At 43.8% G+C, this 20,090-nt stretch overlaps 6 protein-coding genes across 6 annotated transcripts; 5 read left to right on the top strand and 1 right to left on the bottom strand.

The window, feature by feature from the left end:
• Window positions 1–6,482: 6,482 nt before the first annotated feature.
• PGRI_004780 (uncharacterized protein) lies at window positions 6,483–6,983 on the top strand (the record flags this gene model as incomplete). Its single annotated transcript, XM_040788191.1, has 1 exon — window positions 6,483–6,983. The coding sequence occupies one exon, from the start codon at window positions 6,483–6,485 to the stop codon at window positions 6,981–6,983; it is 501 nt and encodes a 166-aa protein (XP_040651963.1).
• A 4,872-nt stretch (window positions 6,984–11,855) lies between these two features.
• Window positions 11,856–12,683, top strand: PGRI_004790 (esterase/lipase family protein; the record flags this gene model as incomplete). Its single annotated transcript, XM_040788192.1, has 1 exon — window positions 11,856–12,683. The coding sequence occupies one exon, from the start codon at window positions 11,856–11,858 to the stop codon at window positions 12,681–12,683; it is 828 nt and encodes a 275-aa protein (XP_040651964.1).
• Window positions 12,684–13,545: 862 nt separating this feature from the next.
• PGRI_004800 (uncharacterized protein) lies at window positions 13,546–14,742 on the top strand (the record flags this gene model as incomplete). The annotated part of the gene is made up of 1 exon (XM_040788193.1): window positions 13,546–14,742. One exon carries the CDS (start codon window positions 13,546–13,548, stop codon window positions 14,740–14,742), a length of 1,197 nt encoding a protein of 398 aa, XP_040651965.1.
• A 293-nt stretch (window positions 14,743–15,035) lies between these two features.
• PGRI_004810 (uncharacterized protein) lies at window positions 15,036–15,626 on the bottom strand (the record flags this gene model as incomplete). The annotated part of the gene is made up of 1 exon (XM_040788194.1): window positions 15,036–15,626. The coding sequence occupies one exon, from the start codon at window positions 15,624–15,626 to the stop codon at window positions 15,036–15,038; it is 591 nt and encodes a 196-aa protein (XP_040651966.1).
• Window positions 15,627–16,303: 677 nt separating this feature from the next.
• PGRI_004820 (alpha/beta hydrolase) lies at window positions 16,304–18,572 on the top strand (the record flags this gene model as incomplete). Its single annotated transcript, XM_040788195.1, has 7 exons — window positions 16,304–16,361; window positions 16,432–16,695; window positions 16,742–17,983; window positions 18,031–18,106; window positions 18,155–18,215; window positions 18,270–18,467; window positions 18,534–18,572. 7 exons carry the CDS (start codon window positions 16,304–16,306, stop codon window positions 18,570–18,572), a joined length of 1,938 nt encoding a protein of 645 aa, XP_040651967.1.
• Window positions 18,573–18,902: 330 nt separating this feature from the next.
• On the top strand, window positions 18,903–19,888 carry PGRI_004830 (class II aldolase/adducin family protein; the record flags this gene model as incomplete). The annotated part of the gene is made up of 3 exons (XM_040788196.1): window positions 18,903–19,113; window positions 19,166–19,473; window positions 19,532–19,888. 3 exons carry the CDS (start codon window positions 18,903–18,905, stop codon window positions 19,886–19,888), a joined length of 876 nt encoding a protein of 291 aa, XP_040651968.1.
• Window positions 19,889–20,090: the final 202 nt, after the last annotated feature.

The raw sequence follows: 20,090 nt of genomic DNA on the forward strand, positions 1-20,090 counted from the left end.
ACTGCTTTAGGGTTTAGTTCACTCTTTTGGTTTAACTATTAGTTTACGGGTGGTATACTATAGAGAGTCTAAGCTTAATATCTATCTAATCCGCGAAGGATTGCTATATATTTGATATAAATAACTTGTCTCTGTCTGATATGATCCTGGCTAGTAGTCTATGGTTTGTAACTATATGTCGTAGGACTATATTTACTATTTAATCTACGTTGATAGTTTCTGTAGTTAGAATCATATAGGCGTACTTAGTAAGCCTATTAACTATAACTATAATTATATCGTATCCTTCTGAGACTAGTAGCTTTGTAATAAAGTCTATAGTAATCTACTCCTATAGGGTGGTTAGTATCTTAAATAGTTGTAATTCTCTGTAGGGTATATATTATATAGGCTTGTTCCTTTAGTATATATCGTAGCCTTAGATATAGAATCTAACCTTATAGTTTATATTTAGAAAATAATAATTTTATAAAATGTGTTCTACTATCTTTTCTATTCCTATATGTCTGTGAGTAAGGTTGTTATAATATTTTTTGATCACTTCTTCCTAGAGTTTGACTAAGATATAGATTAATCTATATAGGTAGAATAGGCTACTTTTGTCTTTAATAAGTTTATCGTTTTCTCTAAGGAGTTGATTGATTATATCTATTTCTAGTTCTTTCTTGATTTGTTATAGTAGGTTACTGTCTTTAATCTCTACTATTATAGCTAGTAACTGTTTATTATATAAGATAGTACTATCTAAGTTTTATCTTAGTATAGTAGATTCCGCTACTTTAGTACCTAACTTATAGTCTAGTTACTGACTTAATATATCTACTTAGCTATTTTCTGTTCCTTTGTAATATTCGATTCTAAAATTATATTATATAAGGGTCTCTACCTATCGCGCTTATTATTATATAAGAACCTTTGTGGTAGTAAAAAAGGTAAGGTTCTTATAATTGGACTTAACTGTTACTATATATTTTACTCCTTTTAGATATACTTTCTAGACTTAGAATACTAATACTATAGTTAATAGTTCCTTATTATATATATTATAGTTAAGTTCTGCGGGTATTATTTTCTTTAACTAGAATATGACTAGTTAATATTTCCTATCTAGTCCTAGCTATATTAATCTAGCTCCTAGGGCGTAGTTTAATATATCTATTTCTATAATAATTAGTTTATTATAGCTAAATATAGCTATAATTATCCTTTAGCTAAAGAGTTATTTAAGTTATTAGAACGACTCTTTTGCTATTTTATCCTACTCGAATTTCTAGTCTTTCTTAGTAAGTTAATAGAGTCCTAACGCTACTCTGGTGTATCTATCGATGATTTTTCGGTAGTAGTTAATAAGACTAAGAAATTAGTGTACTTCCTTAATAGTCTTAGGTATTAGCTATTCTATGATACTTTTGACCTTATCTTCCTCTATCCTAAGTCTGTCTAGGCTAATATAATATCCTAAGAATAATATTTCTTAGATATAGAATTTGTATTTCTTAAGTTTAAGAGTAATCTTTACTTCTTTTAACTTCTGTAGTACTAGTTTGTTATATTTAATATAATCTTTAAGGGTTGCTGAGAATACTAAGATATTGTCTAGGTATATAATAACGAAGATATTAAGATATTCCTCTAGCGCTTTAAAAATGAAGCGTTGGAATGTGGCTGGTACATTAGTAAGGCTGAAAGGTATAATCTTATATTTGTAGTATCTGAACTTGGTTCTAAATACTGTTTTTTATTTATAGCCTAGCTTGATTTTAATATAGTGATATATATTAGTAATATTATATTTTAAGAAGTACTTCGCTCCTTTAATCTAGTCTTATATCTTATAGATTAAAGGTAATAGGTATCGATCTTTAATAGTAATCGAATTTAGATATTGATAGTCTATATAGAGTTAAAGGCTCCTATTTTTCTTTAGTATGAAGATAATCGGGTATCCGGCTAATGACTTCGAGGCTTAGATATAACCTTTCTATAGGTTCTTATTAATATATTCCTTAAGTATTTAGGATTTTTTCTGTGATAATTAATAGATAGGTTTAAAAATAGGTTTAGTGCCCTCTATTGTGTTAATTTTGTGGTCGAAAGGCCTATATTTAGGTAATACTCTGTTAGTAGGTACTGTGAAAATATCTATAAACTCTTAGTATTTGTCTAGAATCTAGGGTTTGTTACTAGTTGTATATAGCTTTTCGTTTTTAATAATTACGTATTCTGCTAGTTCCTAGTTAGATATATTAGGTGACTGTTCTATAGTGTCTAAGGTGACGCCTATAACTGATACCTTAGTCCTTTTTTTCTAGGACTATCTGTTCTTACTTTATTAGCTAGACTTCTTCCGATATATCTTATAGTTGTTGTATTATTTTGTGTATTTATACCTATTAAAGGTGATCTATCTTGACTACTAATTAATACTTAGGTTATGCTTTCTAAGCTATAGAACTCCTAAAATAATATTATAGTCTCCTATTTCTAGAATATTGAACTTGATTAGTTTTAGGTATCTGTAGATAGATATTAGTAGTATAATAGTTTCCTCGCTTACTTTACTAGAGAGGACTTCTCTATTGAGTCCTATAATAGAGATAATATATGATAATAGTTTAGTAAGGACTTGTTAGGCTTCTTAGAACCTAGGGTTTATAAAATTGTTTATTACTCTTAAGTTAATAAGAGTCTAAGCCTTTTCTATTAGTAGGATTATATATAGTTTGATATATATTCTTAGTAAAGTTACTACTAGCTGTACTGTTAGACGGCCTTAGTAGTTGTATATCTGTTGGCTGTTATACTATACCCCTTGGTACTCTTGGTTTTATTATGGCTTCTTTATCTACTTTAGTAGCTAGGGTTCGATACTAAGATCTAACTTACTAGACCTGTGGGTAGTATATATCTCGTTATAGTATATAATACTAGCTATTCTACTATATCCTAGGTGTTATATATATCCTTTGTATACGTAAGTAGAATCTTTATAAGGGTATTCTATTAGGTCGTTACCTTCCTTAATTATATTAATAAGGTATTGGTCTAGTCTGTTAGGCTATATCTTTCCTTTAAGATATCCTATAGGCTTATTATTAGCCTCTTTATTATTTCGATAGTTCTTAGGACTATCTAGTAGTATTTCTAGGATTATTTAGTCGCTTCCTAGGAACGCGTTTATTATTCTTAGACTATTAGTAGTTCTAGGGGTCGCGACTAGTGTTCTTGGGAGACCTACTTCTTATTCCTAGGAGTTACTAGACTATCCTAAGGAATAGTTTAGCTTCTAGGAGACGTACTAGGTCTATCCTTAGCTTTCTATAGTATCTTAGTCGATTTCTAGGTAATTGATATATAGCTCGTTAGCTAACCCTTTAATATATAGGTTACTTACTAATATCTCTTCTAGGCTTAGGTTACTCTATCTTACTAAGAGATCTTCTAAAGATTCCGTCTTTAGGTAGTCCTATTCGGTTTCTTAGGTCGTACGTAGTTCTTTGCGTATCGCTTGTATATATTACCGTTTCTTATATAGTTTCTTCTGCTTATATTCTCTTATATAGTGTCTTGGTTTCCTATATATAAAATAGAGATTCTTCTATTAATACTTATTTTACTTATTTTAAATAGCGTTTAATTCTATTAGCTTTAGGCTATATAGATTAAGGTCTCGGGGTACTTTATTATAGTACCTGTTACTAAAATAGTTAAATCTATAACTTTTACCCTTTTTCTATTAGTCTATTTCTTAGCGTTTGTATTATCGCTTATTAATGCGATTGTTAATTTTAATTGCGATCGCGATAAGTTAGTCTAAGGTTTTAGGCCTATTAATTTGTACTAATTTATCTTTAATATTTGGTTTAAGTCCTACCTCGAAGTATAGAATATACGCTTAGTTAGGTAGATCTAGATAGGATATAATTTACTAGAATTCGGAGGTATAGACTAACGCGCTAGTTTGTTATTTGATTTTCTATAGCTTATATTTAGCTGTTCGAGTTGTGTTAATATCTCTGAAAGTTCGCTCGAGATATTAACGGAAGTTATTGTAGTTACTGAAGATATCTATAGTGGTCGCGGACTAATCTCTTAGTACCTTTTTATAATAATCTCGAATATATGGTTTAAGCTAGTTCTATATTTGTCTATATAGGTAGGTTAATATAAAAATCACTTTACTAGCTTTAGATAGAAGCTTAGCTTTATTTATATTAAGGTGTATATCTATCTAAGTAAAGAATCCTTAAAGCTTAGTTTGGTTTCCTTTAAAATACTTAGCTTTAGGTAGTGTTAGTCCTTAGATAGCACTAGCTAGTGCTAAAGCGGTAACTTGAGTATATATCTGTGCTAGATAGTCCTTAACTTAGGCATTATACTTTTCTTACTCTTAAAGTTTACTTAATAAAGTCTTTACCTACTCCTTTAGTATCTTAATCTTATTATCTCTTTTAGCGTCGGAATTAGGGTTATTATCCTAGACTGGCTTGGTTAGGACTTTCTTTCCGAGTTGAGATATGTTAGTGGTTGTGACTCGAAACTCGATTTGAGACAGTCTTTAATGTATTATGTACTACTAACTAGTTATAGTTAGGTTAGATAGGTTCTAGGTATACTTGCCTTAATACTCTTTATATATCTAACGTTAACGATCTATTGTAACTGAGCTATTACCTATAAGGCCTTACTATAGCCTAAGTCCTATTAAGAGATCGAGGAACGATACTAGTGAGAGCGCCGAGTAGATCTATACTAGGGTATTAGTCTGCTCGTGAGTGTTATTAAGTTATAATTAAGTAAAGAGTTATAGTAGTCTAAAAGGTAAATATAAGTAATAATATATAATTGAAGACGAAGAACTAAACTAAGTATATGAATAAGTGTCCTTATATATCTTTCGATTCCTACTCCTAGTGTGACTCTTTAGAGTCACCGCTAGAGTCGCTATATACTCCTGCGTATACTTCTCTAAGTCGACGTGGGAGTTATGGTTATGTGTCCCTGGTTCTGTGTGTAGCGATTCCTAGTGTAGGTGATATCCGATACCCTGAAGTATATACGTACTAGAAACCTCTTGGTAGGGAGTCTGATTAGGCTTAATTATGCTTTTGCTTACTAAGCGTGAATGGGTTTTCTCTTTCCTAAATACCTAGGGATACCAGAGTATTAGATACTGTACGTGATCTGCTGACAGATAGATTGGTTGGCTCTCGGTGGCCCATCTGTGTACCCGGTGGGGTACCATCGATTGGTGACGGGTAGTTCCGTAACAATTATATATAGTATCTAATACTCTAATATCCCTAGGTATTTAGGAAAGAGAAAACCTATTTATACTTAGTAAGCAAAAGTATAATTAAGCCTAATTAGACTCCTTACTAAAAGGTTTCTAATACATATATACTTTAGGGTATCGGATATCACCTACACCAGGAATTACTATATATAGAACTAAGGACACATAACCGTAACTCCCGCGTCAACTTAGAGAAGTATACACAGGAGTATATAGTAACTCCAACAGTAACTCTAAGGAGTCACACTAGGAGTAGGAATCAAAAGATATATAAGGACACTTATTTATATACTTAGTTTAGTTCTTTATCTTTAATCATACATTGTTACTTATATTTACCTTTTAAACTACTATAACTCTTTACTTAATTATAACTTAACAACACTCACAAGCAGACCAATACCCCAGTATAGATCTACTCAGCGCTCTCACTAGCATCGTTCCTCGATCTCTTAACAGGACTTAGGCTACAGTAAGGCCTTACAGGCAATAGCTCAGTTGCGACAGATCGTTGACGTGGGATACACGAGGAGTATTAAGGCAAGTATACCCGGAACCCATCTAACCTAACTGTGACCAGTTAGCAGTGCGTAACAAGCTAGTCTAATAGTAGTAGCTAGCTATTAATCTATTTACTTTCGTTAGTATCTCCTAGAGAGCCTACACTAGCTTATTCTAGCGTATACAGCATAGGCCCTTAGTAGACGTTATCTTTTACCTATAGCTTTTAAGAAGGTGAAAAAAAATTTTCTAGGCTTAGGGGGGACCCGCTGAATCGTAACTTTAACGTGCTACTAATCTGGTACAGAAAGCTATGATAGTAAGGATGATCCTATTAGACTATATCTGCTAAGGTACATAACGGGGGCTTCTACCACGTGACTGTCTCGTCATCTGATGTAATCTACGCTAACGGCAACAGGTCCGTTAGTTAAGTTATATATTTATAGAAAGAAGTAAATGTGGCATGACCCTCTCGCCACCCAACCCCCTCAATATCCGCGACAAAAGATCCCGGTTTACTCCATCGTCACTTGAAGATTGAGTGGCATGATTATGAAGCCAGGTGACGTTGCAATGTTTTCGTCTGTGAATCATAGTACTTTGTATCACTAGCCTATATCTAGCCAATTTCTCTTGACAATTAAGATCTAGTATACAACAATTGAGATCTCAATCCTCCAAAATGTCCACTACACAATGTACTAGGCTTTTAGCCAGAAACATGCCTCAAGTCAGCCGAGGACGCCAACTACAAAGTCCTCGTGTCACTCTTGTTGGCACTCCATCCCCAAGCCGCAACCCTACTATTGACTCCGAACGTTTACCATATCGACTTTACGAACTCTCACTAAAGAAGATCCGACAAGAGGCCCACGCGCGTGAACCGGATCTGCGCCATGTCATTGCCGGCCTCGCCATGCAAAAAGTAGTTTCCACTGCTGTGCATGATGATCTCCTACACCGGGTTGATATGATCGAAACCGCAAAAGTACCTCCAAGACAACCCATCTTCCCCGGCGCCGATGAGCCTTGGGAACATGAAGAAATCACATCAAATGAAGCATCAAATCCCAATGCCTGGGATATGGAATCTCTTGATCAAGCGCTTTCGGAGATGGAACGCGCTAGCAGGAAAGGGAATATTGCAAAAAGTGTTTGTTTTCAATTAATCAGTGAGATGTAGATATTCAACATCAAACTTATATCAACGATTGCAACGACCAATTCAAGATTGTTATTTCAGTGATCTGGAACCCTGTATTGTTTTCATCTCACGTCACACTTCTATATCCTCTCGCTCAACGAAAAGGCTTCCTCCATTCTCCTATGAAACGCCTCACTGATCTCTGACTTCTATGACTTCCTTCGCTTTCTTTGAGAAAATTTACCAGTTTCGACTTTCCTATCTCCCACATTGTTTTAATCCAGTACTCGCGATATCTGAATCTTTGCTTCAACCACTTTTCTCTGCTTCAACCCGCTTCGAAACTTGCTGCCTGTAACTCAGCAAGTTGTTTATTGTCCCAGCGCCTTCGTTGCTCTTGAAATCCCATGTTGTCGGTAACCTGAAGCATTATCGCAGCATTCAGCCATCCACGAAGAAACCACGTATGCTGAGCGTTATCGCAGCCTCCAAGCATGGCCGACGAGACTAGGCGGTGCCGTGCCTGTAATAAGCAGAGGCCACAGGATAGCTTTCGTGCACCTGAAGATGCCGGGAAGGAATTCTACAAATTGTGCGAACCTTGCCGGATAAAGTACCGAAACGTCAGTACATCCTCATGCCCAGAAGGGCACATATTACACTTGCTTATCAACTTCAGGCTAAAATCACACAGAGGTCGCGAGCTAAAAGAGCCAAGGGGGATGGGAGACAAGATCGCCCGTATTATCTCCCCGACGAAGCACCTCAACCTAACCAACACCCCAACAATTTAGAGACTGGACCTACCTCCTCAAGTACCACTACTGCACCTACCGACGCAATGCCTGTCCAATCAAAACATCTTCATGTGGACGCCGGCCACCATAGCTGGGTCACAGTTGCACCGCCCGTGGTCGAGAGCTCTGAACAAAGTACAACAACAACTACCGTCATCACCTTTTCCACAACTACCGTCTCTAAGGATGTGACAGAAACACCACCAAAATCAGAGGAGGACACAAAGTCTGCACGAGGCCATTCACCAGAGGTCAAACATGAAGTCCTGGAGACAGTTTCAGGGAAACCCAGATGCAGGCCGCATAGCGAAACCGGTCAAAATACCGACCAGCATCCTGAATTCTTTGGCTGTCTACACTGTGAACAACTTCGTCCGTGGCCAATGGCGGCGCTTCATATCTGTTTGCGCTGCATTCGGGAGTGGAAGTGGTGTGCGAAGGGAGCCCACAATCAACCTAAGACGAGCTTCTTGTGGAATGATGTGGAGCACGATGAGTGTTATGTGTGTCATTTTGCGGACGTCTAATACTTCCTTGTCTAGCATGGAACTGCAGGATTTGTATCTCCTCGTGAAGTACCTATACTTACAGTGTATGGCAGCTTCATTCCTGATTTTCCTTTTCTCAATGTATTATCTTATTATCAATCTATGCCCAACTTGTGTGTGTCGAGGAAAAGTCTCAAGGTTGAATCTTGCTGGATGTTGAGAGGCACGTTGGCGATAGTATACAATTCTTCTCTTCCGGGGAGTCTTTTTTGGCGTCTTTCGGGAGGTCTTTCGGGATATTCGCCAACTATGCAAAACGATCCCCTCTCAATGTCTAGCCGGTAGAAAGGCCAGAGAAACGGGCATTTATTGAGTGTTGCAATATGGTGATTGACGTATCAGATATTAAGATACGTATATTGAGACGCCAATGAGGCAGGATGGAAAGTGTAGGAGACCAAAGGTGGAGAGGCCGCTGCACGTGACACACATAAAACCCAAGAGGGTCGATGTTGTGATTCTTACCATTTTGCATATGTAGGGCACTTACAATGACCTCCGTATTATCACAATATTGAGAATGCAGTTCATCCATTTTGACCGGCATCCAATGCTTCAATCCATGCCAGCAGTGTTATGTCGAGCAATATCAATATAATCCAATGAAAACCACTCAATTCAGGCCCATTCGGAATGGCGGATTCATACTCCACCTCCTCACCTCGATGCACCTATCAAAGCTTGCCAAGGTGTTGACTAGCCTGCGCCAATACCAAGAGAGGGCAAGGCGGTCCACCGCTCAAGCAGGGAGATCTCGGACTCCAAGTCCCAAATCTGGCTCGCCTAAATCCTGCCGTGTCGTTGGCTCGGGATGAGGAGCCGTTCCCTTACACCCCCCTCTGAGGTTCATTTACCGCGCCACCATGGTCATTAATACGCGAATTGTCCCTGATTCACGAGCCAGAAAGGTTCCGAACCGCCAGTCACGGTCCTGCAAAGTCTGCCGGCTCCGCAAAGTCAAGGTCCGTTACCCCCCATCGTGCCCAGATCGCCCTCGGGGTCGGGACGCTCCCGTACCCATATGATGCGTCCCACTGGTCCTGAACGCACCACCCGCAAGGCTAACGTGGATCCTGCTGTCAGTGTGACCGAGTCAAGCCTTGCCACGCCTGCTGTGCTCATGGCTACCCATCCAAATGCGTGTATGAGCACGTCCCCGACGAAGAAGCCCGCCCTATCAGCCAAGCGGAGGAGATTCGGAACCTGCGGGCGGAGATCCGTGAGCTTCGGGAAAGAATAGATGACAAACGGGATGGTATGCTTGCAGGCCCCGCTCACTCCTGTGCGTGGCAACGTCATGTGGATGGGAAATAATTACTGACGTCTTGGCAGGATCTGGCGTCCAGGATATCAAGCGCCTAGACCAGCTAGAGAGCTTATTTGAGTCTATTCGATCTGCACCAACCCCGCTAGTGGATAATCTGGTTCGCAATATTCGGACTGCACATGTCGGCATCAAGAAAAATTTGGTCCCTGTGGGACCATGGGAAGGCAGGGAATGTATGTGGTACAACAATTGCTCAACAATTTCCCTGTGCTAACATCTCCAGCGTATGAATCCTACGATTATCCTTTGAGCCCTTCGTCAACTCTGCCCGTTCGGACTCGTCTGTTACTAAATTCACCAGATGAAGACTTCAATAATTTGCACGCTGAGGATGACGATGATAGCGACTTCGAGCGTGTTTCGCTGAGCAGTGACTCCGACTCGTCTGGCTCGATCTCGGTTATGAGCATGCAAAGGCCCGCGGTGGATGTGTTTGTCGAGAGATTTTTGGATGCATTTAGCCCACAAGTGGATATGAAATCCGGAAGAGCGGGTGCATTGCGAGCTGCCGCCGGGATTCGAATGTTCTCACCACTTATTACAGATGCGTTTGAGGCCGTTTCGGTGGCATTCTTTGGTCGTTCTGTGCAGAATAAGCAGATCGAGGCATCCGGATTCCGACTTTACCCCCGCGTGCTACGTTCATTGCAGGATGCTTTGCTAGACCCTGAAAAATGCAAAGCTGAATCAACACTGGTGACCGTGATTCTCTTGCTGGCTTTCGAGGTTGGTTTCATGGAAACAGTTTTCTCCCCAGCCAATGCTGACTTTAGCAGAGCGTTGAACGCACTACCCAGAGCGGTGTCTCGGCTCATGTCCGGGGAGCAATGCGGTTGATCGAACATCGTGGGCCAGAAAATCACATGTATGGTGTTGAACATCTTATATTTACAGAGCTCCGTCCTTATTGGGTAAGACCACAGACCTCCTGTAATTGCCTCTTTTCAATCTAACAGCTTAGATTGGCGCCGCTCTGGCAGCTCGACAACCCTCATTCCTAGCCCGGGAAGAGTGGAAGACCATTCCGTGGTCAGCAGAGATGAGCCAAAAGGATATTTTACACAGTCTGCTTGACCTAGCCACCGAGGTTCCAGGTTTACTGGCGATGTCAGATGCCTTCAAAGCAGCAAAAATCACATCTCACATGGGCGCACAAGAAATGGCTGTCAAACAGTCTACCATTTGGAACGGAATAGGCCAACTCACCGACCGCTTCTATCAATGGTACAAAGAGTATGTTGTCGCATATCCTGACGGACCACCACAGGAAGCCGAACAAAACGGTGACCAGGGCTTCCCAATTCTCCAACGTCGCGACCTCCGCACAGGGGCTACTTTCACCCCAACAAGATTTACATACCCGAACCTGCTACTCGCACAAACCATGTGTATCTACTACGCAGTGCGATTGGTTCTGTCCTCGATCGACACTCGACCAGAGGATCGTGTCTCGCCCCTAGAACAATACGACTTGGCCTGTGGGATCTGCCGCACGCTGGAATTTTATATCCTCACTGCGCCGGGCAACATGATCAATCGTCTTGCATTCCCCACTCGAGTAGCCTGGGAAGCATTCCCAGATGGAGGTCCAGAGCGCCGATTCATGGTTGAAGTGCTGCAGCTTGTTGAGAGGCGGCATGCCCTTGGGCTTTGGGGCAGTGCCATGGAAGAGTTGTCTACAAAGGAATCCTCGCCACTGAATACGGGTAGTCCGTAGTGTGGACGTAAATACTCCGTATAGATGAGATGTTCCGTCACGATTTATTGGTATCTGAACACACAATAACTGCTGTGCTGAACGCTAGTTATACATAGACATTGTTCGGGTTCAGGTTCCAATAGTATACGAGCTGGGTACGGAGGATGCTCCGCTGCTTCCGGCTAGATTGACCGAATAAATATCTCAATGAGAATCACCACGGATCATTAATTACTCCTGCACGGAGTACGGAGTATGGAGGACTCAATATATGCCTGCAGCTGAAATGATATATCCAGAATTCATCTATACCCCCGCCTCTGATTGGAGGATAATGAAGGGTCCGCCCTGACGCTATACCGAATTCGACATGGCTCCGACAAAGATCGGCAGATCCAACCAGTCACATCCAGGCCCGATCGATCAACAATCGATAGTTTGGTCGAGGTGGAAAAAAAAGGAGATGAGATGTGGGTCCCTACAGATTCCTCATAAAAGGCATAAGGCCCCATGCTACAATTGACACACCAAACCCACACCATGCCTTCATTCACCAAGTTGGCGCTCTCTGCCCTCGCGGCTACCACAGCCGTCGCAACAGGAATCAACGATTTCTCCTGCAAAAGCTCCTACAACCCAGTTGTCCTCCTGCACGGACTTGGCGCAACATACTATGAAGACCTAAACTACATGCAGTACTGGCTGCAAACGCAAGGTTTCTGCACGTACGCGATCACATACGGCGCATACGATGGTTTCCCATTTCTTGGTGGCTTGAAGGCAATCAACGAAAGCGCCCCCGAAATTGCCTCGTACATCAAAGAAGTCGTGCAAAAGACCGGAAAGGGCAAAGTCGACCTCGTTGGCCACTCAGAGGGCGCTTTCCAATCTCTCTACGTGCCCAAGTTTGAGGGTGTCGCTCATCTCGTCGACAAGATCGCGGCTATCGCTCCCCCTACCCATGCCACGACGTTTGCCAATATCTATAATATCGCATACTTGTTCGGCAACGCATCGCGCGAGGCCGTGAGCGACGTACTGCATACACTCGGCTGCCCTGCTTGTGATGATCTCGGTCCTGATGGCGCTGCCATTAAACGCTTGAATGACGGTACCCCTATTGCGCAGCCCGGTAACAGTGTTACTATCATTGCGTCCAAGTACGATGAGCTGGTTACTCCCCCAACGACATCGTTCGTCCACGAGGACGGCGTGACCAATCGCTGGATTCAGGATACTTGTCCGTTTGATCCTGTTGGTCACATTGGCGAGGCTTATGATCTGAACGTCTGGCACTTGGTCAAGAATGTACTGGCTTCGACCCCCGATGAGAAGTTTTTGTGTCTGCTTGGGTCTCCGGGTAAATAAAAGGCTTAGTTGCGTGTAAACTTACTGTACATATAATATAATAACTCATCTTTGAATGGATAGCGTGTCATTCCATTATCCTTCGTGTTTTATCACGGTTTCACCCGGATTTTATATCTGATGCGTCCCATGTATCTAGTCATGGTCGTATGCAGTTTGTTCCAAGTCGGGAGTATATCGTCGTAGTCCTCCGTATAGTCGTTGCAAATCAAATTGCAGTCCGTTAGGCGATATTCTTCTAATGCCTGGTGCTAATATCTACAGATTATCACAATGCTAGGATCTTATCCTTCCAATCCGCCGGGTGCTAGTCAATATGTATTTTTCCTAACCGACAAAGAGGAATATATACCCAAATCAGTCCAACCCAGTGTGATCCAAATATGATGTTTACGCTTGCTTTCTTTTTTCACCGTAGCTATATAAACATCCAATATATACAATCAAGGTATTCCCTTGATTAATTTCTTTGCTTCGAGTGTATTGTTCGTTTGCCTAGGCCAAGTAGAAGATATTCCTTAGCCGCTCGACCCTTAAATACTGGATTATTTTAACTTTTATGGGAATCTGATGCATCACATATAATTACTGTGTTTGCTTGTACTAGATTTGGACGCACTTGCCCAGGTGACGGGTATTTGCGACCTAAGTGAGACGCCGAGAGTAAGTAACCGTTAGCAACCCTTTCATCCCAAACTCGTGAGAACTCCGAGACACCTGAAACATTCATCACTCTGACATCGTGCACCTGCCTGAAGGGTTACTGCTTTAGGTGTGACATGTGATTTTCTTCACGGAATTCGGAACTTTCTTTCTCCGCACACTATCTTATCTGCAACGCGCAAGGATTAAAAAAATCACCATGTCAGAGCCAGAGAACAAAACTGGCTCTGAATCCAACATCCATCGAATTCAAGAGCGATGGGAGAGTTTGAATGAGATGTTTCAAAACACCGATCCTGAGCCTGCAGAGCCTGTCGGCTCTGCCGATGACCTGGAGGCGGAAATTCGTCAAGCTCAAGCTCAACTATCGAGACTGAAGAAGCAGCGCGAGCTCATTGATATTAAACAAAAGGTTGCAGAGGAGGAAAGGGAATTGGAACGGGCTCGCACTCGACTTCTGGCCGTTACCACCCTGGAAGTTCCCCCGGCTACCCCAGCTTCGACTCCAAGAACGGAGCCCAAGCAGAACAGCAAGGCTGGTATTGATGATGCCCAAAAGAATGTTCATCCTGCCCGATCGGATCAGATTACCACATCTCTGACTCAAGCTCCTGATCGTCGTCCTTCCGACGCTAAGCCGTCCGAATCCAAGCCTTCGCCTAAACCCACTAGCCTCGTGTCCGGTTTGAATCTCGAGCAATTGCGAGCCCTTGCAGCAGCTACCAGGTCCCCCGCCGCATCCACCGTCATCAAAACCGAACCTCGTTCCAATCTGCAACCTTCCGCCCGACCTTTTCATCCCGAATCATCAGCCCTCTCCCCACCGCCGCCCAATGTGCCGGTATACAACGGACGGGCTCTGGGAGAGTTCAAGAATTTCTCTATGGGTCTAGAACGACACTTTGATAAATATCCGGACTGGTACAAGATCGAGGAGCGAAAGGTCGCGCGGGCGCTTAAGCACGTTGCCCTTAATATCGAGGATGAGTGGAAGCGACACCTACGTCACGTACCTGTCGAGAAGATCTCCTACGGCGCTTTCTGCACTTTTCTTATTCACCAACTCCAGAATGGAGTCTACCCTGATGTCGCCAGGTCCCGCTACATGGATAGCTATCAACGACCGGCCCAGTCTGTGACTGATTTTTCCAACTGGATGCAGCAGTGGGTGCCGCATTTCCCGAATAACGACTCTGAGCGTGATCGCATGCGCCATCTCTTTGAACATCTGATGAACAGGGTTCGCAATGAGGCTGATAAGACCCATCTGGACTTCGATAACTATTACGACTTTGTCGAATACCTCCAGCGGGTTGAGGATTCTATCGCTAGCCGCGCCGAATCCCTTGGTCGCCGGGTTATCAACCCTCGAAAGCGACCTCGCAGCCACGACTAAGCGGTTCCGACCTAGTTGAGCGAGCTCCCGAAACAAAGCCCCGACGATGATTACATCTTTATTTTACCATCTGATCTGGGATAAATCGGAGGGGACTTGGTGGGTTTTCTGCTGGGGATTTTCATTTCAATCTTGACTTGTCCGTGTACATACGGGGGCGTTGCAAAATCTCTGAAAGCAACGGTATTCGTAATGACTTGAATATTATTTTCATTATGTGAAACATTGAATGTGAACTATTCCATATCGTGATCACTCCCCTTTTTCCTAGTTTCATCCTAGATCATCCTAGATCAAAGCATGCTTGGAATCCCAACAGCCGGATTCCGCGCTAGAGCCTCCTCAATCTGCTCCTTGCTTGCATTGATACTACACTTTGTCCAACCCTTTTCTTCGGTCCACCCACTAAGTGTCTGTCCTGCATTCGGTTCATCCCCCCAGATAGATTTGTACTCATCTTCGGTGAAAAACAGACCGTGGCGATCATGGAAACGATTCAAGATCGTAGCGCTCGCCTCCCCGTGACAACAGCCGCAGTAATTAGCGGGCGGGGGAGGGGTCACGGTTCCATCAGCTAGTCCCTCCTTCAGCATATCATAGCTAGTGCCGTAGACTTCGAAGATCGGGTCGTCCATGGACGTGTGCACGAGACGCACTTCGAGTGGCGCGTGGTCATCATGGCATTGCGATCCGAGCTTCAGCCAGAGTGTGCCGATGTCGTTCAGGTTGCCGATACCTTCGTAGTCGGGGTGTTGAACGAAGTACCCGTATTCGCGGGGGATAACGCTAGTCAGACCTGGGATGAGGTCGGCGATTGCTTGGATTCCCTCTGCGAGAGGAAGGGTTTGGAGGGAGTCGATGTGGTCTTGGAGTTTGCAAGCCATGGTGTATGATTTCAAAGAAGTCTAGGATGAGCAAACCTTTTCTGCCTTTTATGTTGATGAGGCTCTTTTTGTTTGCGTTTTCCTGGAGCCACGTACTCTGTGCCCTTGTCGAATCAAGTGCGTTTGCTTTAGCCGGGCCTTGGGATTTGAAGATGAGTGGCTTGTCAACGGCAGTTGCCTGGTATTCTCCTACGGATTTTGATTCTCCGCATGTCTGCCTTGCTGTGTGTACGGAATACAACCTTGGCTTTGGATCTCCTCTGCATGTTCTCTGTGGCAGTCGAATTCCCCAGTATTTGTGCCGGTTTGCTTTGCAACTTGATTGGAGCACTTAACCCGTCTTGCACAGCCCGCAAGATGTTGGGGGATCCTGGACCTATGCAGGTGCATTGACCCTTAAGCGTTCTCCTATTGCTCAGCACTTATCTTTGATAGGAGTTGATTTGAACGAATCGTATGTATTGGATTTCAATTTGATAGATCAATTCCCAATGTGGAATAGAAATGTAAGGCGTATGGATCGGGGGAAAACCCCCACTTGGTGGGACCGGGGTATCTCGAAAAGATATTGACTTGTCTGATTTCTGACCATTTTGAAAATCTTTGGCCTCTGGGCTTTTGGCCTGAAAATTTCCCCTTGATCTATGATATTTGGGCTGTGAAATCTATTTGTTTTGATGTTTTTCTCGCGTGATGGATGTGAAATCCGCTCCTTTACCGCCTTATCCGACAAAGGTACGACAGGCACCTCATCGATATGCTCGATGGGGATTGCCCCTGACTGCTGTGGTGTTGATTCTTCTAGTCTGGCCTGTTCCAATCCCCTCGTGGAAGGTGGTGGAGCCTTTCGACATCCCAATTCCAGTCACTTGGGACGAAATTGTTCCTTCGCAGTCACTGGAGTACCACAATTGCGGCGATGAGTTCCAATGCGCGAGACTGGAAGTGCCTATGGACTATGAGCGAACAGATGGAAAAGGTCGCACATTCGCCCTGGCTATCGTCCGATTGCCGGCCAAGGTCCCCGTCACAGATCCGCGGTACGGAGGCGCTGTTCTGATCAATCCCGGTACGTGAATTTGGACTTAACATGATAATCTAAGCTCATAGCCCAGGTGGACCTGGTGGACCGGGAACAATGCAGGCGTTCGTGGCGGGTCGAAATCTCCAACTGATCATTGATGCGGAAGCCGACCCACATGAGGCTGGAGAAGAGACTGGGAACAAATATTTTGATATTATCGGATTTGATCCTCGTGGAGTAGGATCTACAACACCTCCAGTGATGTGTTTCCCTGATCCCGTATCCCAAAGGAACTGGGAGTTGCAAGTCTCAGCGGAAGGGATGCTGGGAAGTGGACTGGATTCCTTACAGAGAAACTGGCAACGGACCGAAGCGCTCAACTCAGGTTGTTCCGTATTCGATATGTCGAGTCTAGGAGCAGACGAGTCCGTGATGTCTTATGTCAATACACCACTTGTCGCGCAGGACATGCTGACTATCATTGAGCGCCATGGAGAATGGCGTGAGAAGGTGGGCCAAAGAGCCCACATAACCCACAGAAAGTGCCATGGACTAGAAGAAGCAAACCAAATATTGGAGCGGATTAGATGGCGTCGCGGAGAAGAGCCACTCCTCTATTGGGGTCGCTCATACGGTACCCTGCTTGGCACCACCTTTGCCTCGCTCTTCCCGGAGCGAGTTACACGAGCTGTTCTCGATGGCGTAGTCGACATGGTGAAGTACTACCAAGGAACAGGGCCGAATGTTGTTGCTGACGCAGATGCCATATTTGATCGGTTTGGCCGGTACTGTAATGAGGCCGGGCCCGTGGGATGTCCCTTCTATATTGGGGGTGGTCCAGAGGCTATCAAGGCAGCATACCGGCAGCTTGAGCAGCAGATTCTCAACGCCTCAATTCCTGTCATGGCATCTACAGAACGGGGACCAGAGGTTGTAACGTGGACGGACATCAAAAATATCCAGCGTGTTGCCATCTACCAGCCACTCATTGCATTCCCCGTCCTAGCAGACAGAATGACCGAGCTGGGCAAGGGGAATGCCGTTCCCATGGCCGATTTCAAGCATGGGAGCCACTTCGGCACGTGTCCGTCTAACAAGTGCAGTATTGCTGGGCCTTGGTCTCCGGAATGTGCTACGACGCAGGATAATTATCTCTACGCTATGGCTGCTATCATGTGCTCGGATGCCGAACATTTAACAACTCTGAATATTGAGCAATTCCAGGTAGAATGGTCTAGTCTTCTGGCTGACAGTGAATCTCTCGGTGATTATTGGGCGCAATTGCAATTGAGCTGTGTTGGATGGAAAGCCAGGGCTAAGCACCCTTTCGCGGGTATGTCTTATTGTGACATCTATGCGTTCGCGACTGACCGGTCTTAGGGCCGTGGGGTACTACTACTGTTCATCCCATGCTCTTCGTATCAAACACTCTGGATCCAGTGACTCCACTCCACGGGTGTGTATTCGCTCATCTCTACCGGCCGTTCAAGCTAACTGCCCCCAGTGCCAAACACATGTCCCAGATATTCGCAGGATCCGGGCTGCTCCAGCAAGAATCAGAGGGAGTAAGTTATTCGCGGTAATCTCCCCAGTGATTCTTCACTGACATTTTTATGTAGCACACAACACTCACAGCGCCATCAATATGCGTGGCAAAGGCTATTCGCCATTACTTTCAAACTGGTACACTACCAGTGGGGGGAACTCTTTGTCAAGCTGACCTCAAGCCATTGGTTGGATCTCCGCATCATCGCGACACGGTCAGCCAAACCTTCAGCACAGCCGACCGAAAACTGTTCGAGGTGTTGATGGCCGAGGTTCAACGGGGGCCTCTATTTCCACTATGAACATCCATAAACTAGATTTCATGACTGGAGCAACAGATCAAGGTCTATCTCCTAGATCTAACGCTCACGATTTGACGCATTAATGATTTAAAGTGCTATGATACAATTCGATTCGGTCTGCTTTCAGTTTTATATTAGCCATTCCTTTTTCAATCCCACTCAACATGTACTGTTTAGTCTATCTCAACCCTCATATATCACCATCATGCCCTAGAGTGGCGATTAATGCGAGGAGAACCCCCTTGCGGAGAAATGCAACCTCGGCTCGGCCAATCCAACATCTGCCTAGGTTTGATCAGCAACCCCGCTTCGAGGGGTTTCTCCGCATTAAGAGTCATTGGGGAAACTGACAAGCATATCATCTATAAATTCTCTTGTGCCTCCATAATCCTACACGTAACAACCATGGCTCCTCCAAGTACTATCGAGACCCACACAAACACTATCAGTATGCAAGCACCACAGTCATCTCAAGCGGCCGGTGCCGAAAAGGCCAAAGTCAAGATGCAAATCCCCAAAATGCCTGTGTTTGAGGATAAGATGAAGGAGCGAGAGTATCTAAAAGGCCGTCTCGCAGCAGCATTCAGAATCTTCGGCGACAAAGGATACGACGAGGGTACGTATACCCCTGTAGTGAAGTATTGATTTAACAACTAACATCCCATTAGGCGTCGCTGGACACATCACCGTGCGCGATCCGGTGGATCCGGAAACCTTCTGGGTGAATCCCTTCGGCACGGCATTCAAGCTGATGAAGGCATCAGACTTAATCCAGGTCGACCACGCCGGCAACGTCATTGCGGGCGGAGAGAATCGCATTCTGAATGCCGCTGCATTTATGATCCATTCCGCTATTCATGCAGCCCGGCCCGAAGTGAACTGTGCGGCACACAGTCATAGTCTCCACGGACGGGCGTTTTGCTCGCTGGGCCGACCGCTCGATATCATCTCGCAAGATGCCTGTGCTTTCCACAATGTAAGTTCTCCTACTTTCAATACTCTCCCATGCGAAGCCCTAGGTTTAACGAGAACAGGACCTCGCTCTCTATTCATCATTCAAAGGAGTCGTGCTAGCCGAGGAAGAAGGCCAGAACATTGCCAAAGCTCTAGGTAACAAAAAGGCAGCGCTCCTGCAAAACCACGGCCTTTTGACTGTCGGAAACACCATCGAAGAAACAGTGTTCTGGTTCGTCAGTCTGGAAAAATGCTGCTACGCTCAACTCCTAGCGGATGCAGCTGCTACCGGACGAGGTGGCCAAACGGTAAAAATTGAAGAAGCTGATGCTGCATTCACTTACAAAACAGTGGGAATTCCGATGGCCGGATGGTTTAGTGCAAAACCCCTGTTTGATGTGATCCACGCCGAGACTAAGGGGGAATACTTGGAATGAGATATCCACCTCTAAAGTTTATATATTGGTCTTGTAGAATGAAATAGCAATATTGTGCCAGATAATTCCGATGCGAAACAGCTTTGTAGATTCTTATGCACCGTGTTGAACTTCTAACTTGTTGTATATTGCATAAATATTGTATGATAACTCGACTTCTAAGTACTGTCGCTGCTTACACCACAAATAGATCTTGTTAGGT

This window comes from Penicillium griseofulvum (genome assembly GCF_001561935.1).
Source record: "Penicillium griseofulvum strain PG3 chromosome Unknown contig_79, whole genome shotgun sequence".
Taxonomy (NCBI): domain Eukaryota; kingdom Fungi; phylum Ascomycota; class Eurotiomycetes; order Eurotiales; family Aspergillaceae; genus Penicillium; species Penicillium griseofulvum.